The 1,839-nt window shown below is 45.6% G+C and overlaps 1 protein-coding gene across 1 annotated transcript; it reads right to left on the reverse strand.

Moving 5' to 3' along the window:
- Nucleotides 1-398: 398 nt before the first annotated feature.
- Nucleotides 399-1,494, reverse strand: LOC101981721 (acylcarnitine hydrolase-like; the record flags this gene model as incomplete). Its single annotated transcript, XM_005372388.1, has 3 exons — nucleotides 399-471; nucleotides 847-984; nucleotides 1,350-1,494. Coding segments are annotated over 3 exons (356 nt in total), but the record flags the coding sequence as incomplete, so codon positions are not given.
- Nucleotides 1,495-1,839: the final 345 nt, after the last annotated feature.

A 1,839-nucleotide genomic window follows, 5' to 3' on the forward strand; every position in this document is an offset into this window, starting at 1 on the left:
CAAAGACTGATCCCCTGATTTGGGTCAGGGCAGTGGAACAATCAGGCCAATGGTTAAGGGGTCTGATGTGGCATGTTCCCTGATAAAGGAATAGAACCCTTTATCAGGAAACAAAAGAGTTTCTGCTCCACATGAGGAAAGAGAACCTGACTATTTTATGTTTCTCTCTAAGAGACAAGATCTAAAGAACAATTCCATAGCACTATGGCCTTCCTGCCAGGGCACTGTGAGATGACCAGTGTCGGATAGCTACAAAGAATCCATATAAACATGCTACTGGGTAAAGAAAACTCTATCATGTGATGACAGAGCCATGCATACGGAAAAGATCACCACATAAAAGGGAGCCCTAGAGAGGGTCCCACACCCGGAAGGTTGAGAGAGAGGCGTGTTCTCACCCATGTCTTGCAAAGTTGGCCCAGTACTTCATCATCCTCCTGTTCAGTAGCTCTTCCTCCTCAGTGAGGTCTCCTGGAGTCATGAGGAAAAATGTTGAAGTCCATGTCACTTCACACAACTGCCAGCTCACGCTTCACACTCCCAATTCCAGCTGCTGTCTGACCACAAACTATTGGCTTTGCTACCTCCATTCTTCACCATACAGTATCCCCATCCATGCGTATCTCTAATGGAATTCCTGCCCCAATGTGCTATCCTCTCCATCACAGGCAGGACTGGGACAGGTCAAGATTCTAATCCTGGTTAATTCTTTAGGCTATGATATGGTACACACATGATTTTATTCTCTCCCAGAGCCTAGGTTTCCTCAAAAGGACTGAGAGCTCAGTAAACCCCAGGGAGTCATCTGTGACCTCATTTACTTCAAGGAAAATAAAGAAGACTCACGTTTCATGCCAGAGGATAAGGCCCCAAAGACAAAAAGAACCTCATCACCATGGTCAGCTTTCACGTGGGGAGGCCTGACATCCTTTACAAAGCTGGGTTGATGTTGGAACTCATAGAAGTAGACAGGGGCATGGGAACCTAGAGGTGGGGTGGGAACAAAAGGTGACTTAGTAGCCCCTTACCTGGAGCTCTTCTAATACATATTTTCTGATAATATACCTTAATATAAAGTTGCCTGGAATCATAAATGTTAAAGGGGAGAGAAAGTTCTAGGTTGGAGCTCTAGCTGTGGAAAAAAAAATTATGGCAAAACAGTGCTCACGCCCTTCCCAGCTGGATGGTTATGTCAAGTCAATAGATTATCAGCAACTCATTTTCTCCTCTGTACCCAGAGGTCACTCTCTTTAACTAGACGTGAGACCTGAATATTACATATCCACAGTGATCACCCATGATTCACATCCCTGACCTGTTTCCCCAATCCTTGTTACAGATGTACTCACGTTGAAAATGTGCTACTTGGAGTGCAGGGATCACAAACATGAAGTCTGCCATTATCTCTGTAAACTGTAATTGGAGGGTTTGGGGATCCTCAGTGTCCCCCATGTACTCTTCCATTATCAGGTCACTACACTCAGGAGGCAGCATCTACACCAAGCAGAGCCGGGAAAATGAGGTTAGTTAGTCATGTTGTAGGTTAGGTAGGCAGCAGCCTTTGTATGGGGAGAATAGGGTCTGGGATGAAGCTTCATGCTCTGAGGTCACCCCACTACAGTATACACACTGTAGTGGTTTGAGAGCCATTAGCCCCACAGGTAGTGGCACTATTAGGAGGCATGGCTTTGTTGGAGCAGGTATGGCCTTGTTAGAGGAAGTGTGTCACTGTGGGAGTAGGCTTTGAGGTCTCATATATGATTCAGTCTCTAATGGAGGAAGGTCACTGGTTAATTAATAAAGAAACTGCTTGGCCCTGATAGGTTAGAACATAGGTGG

The sequence above is a fragment of the Microtus ochrogaster genome, unplaced genomic scaffold (genome assembly GCF_000317375.1).
Source record: "Microtus ochrogaster isolate Prairie Vole_2 unplaced genomic scaffold, MicOch1.0 UNK3609, whole genome shotgun sequence".
In the NCBI taxonomy this organism is placed as follows: domain Eukaryota; kingdom Metazoa; phylum Chordata; class Mammalia; order Rodentia; family Cricetidae; genus Microtus; species Microtus ochrogaster.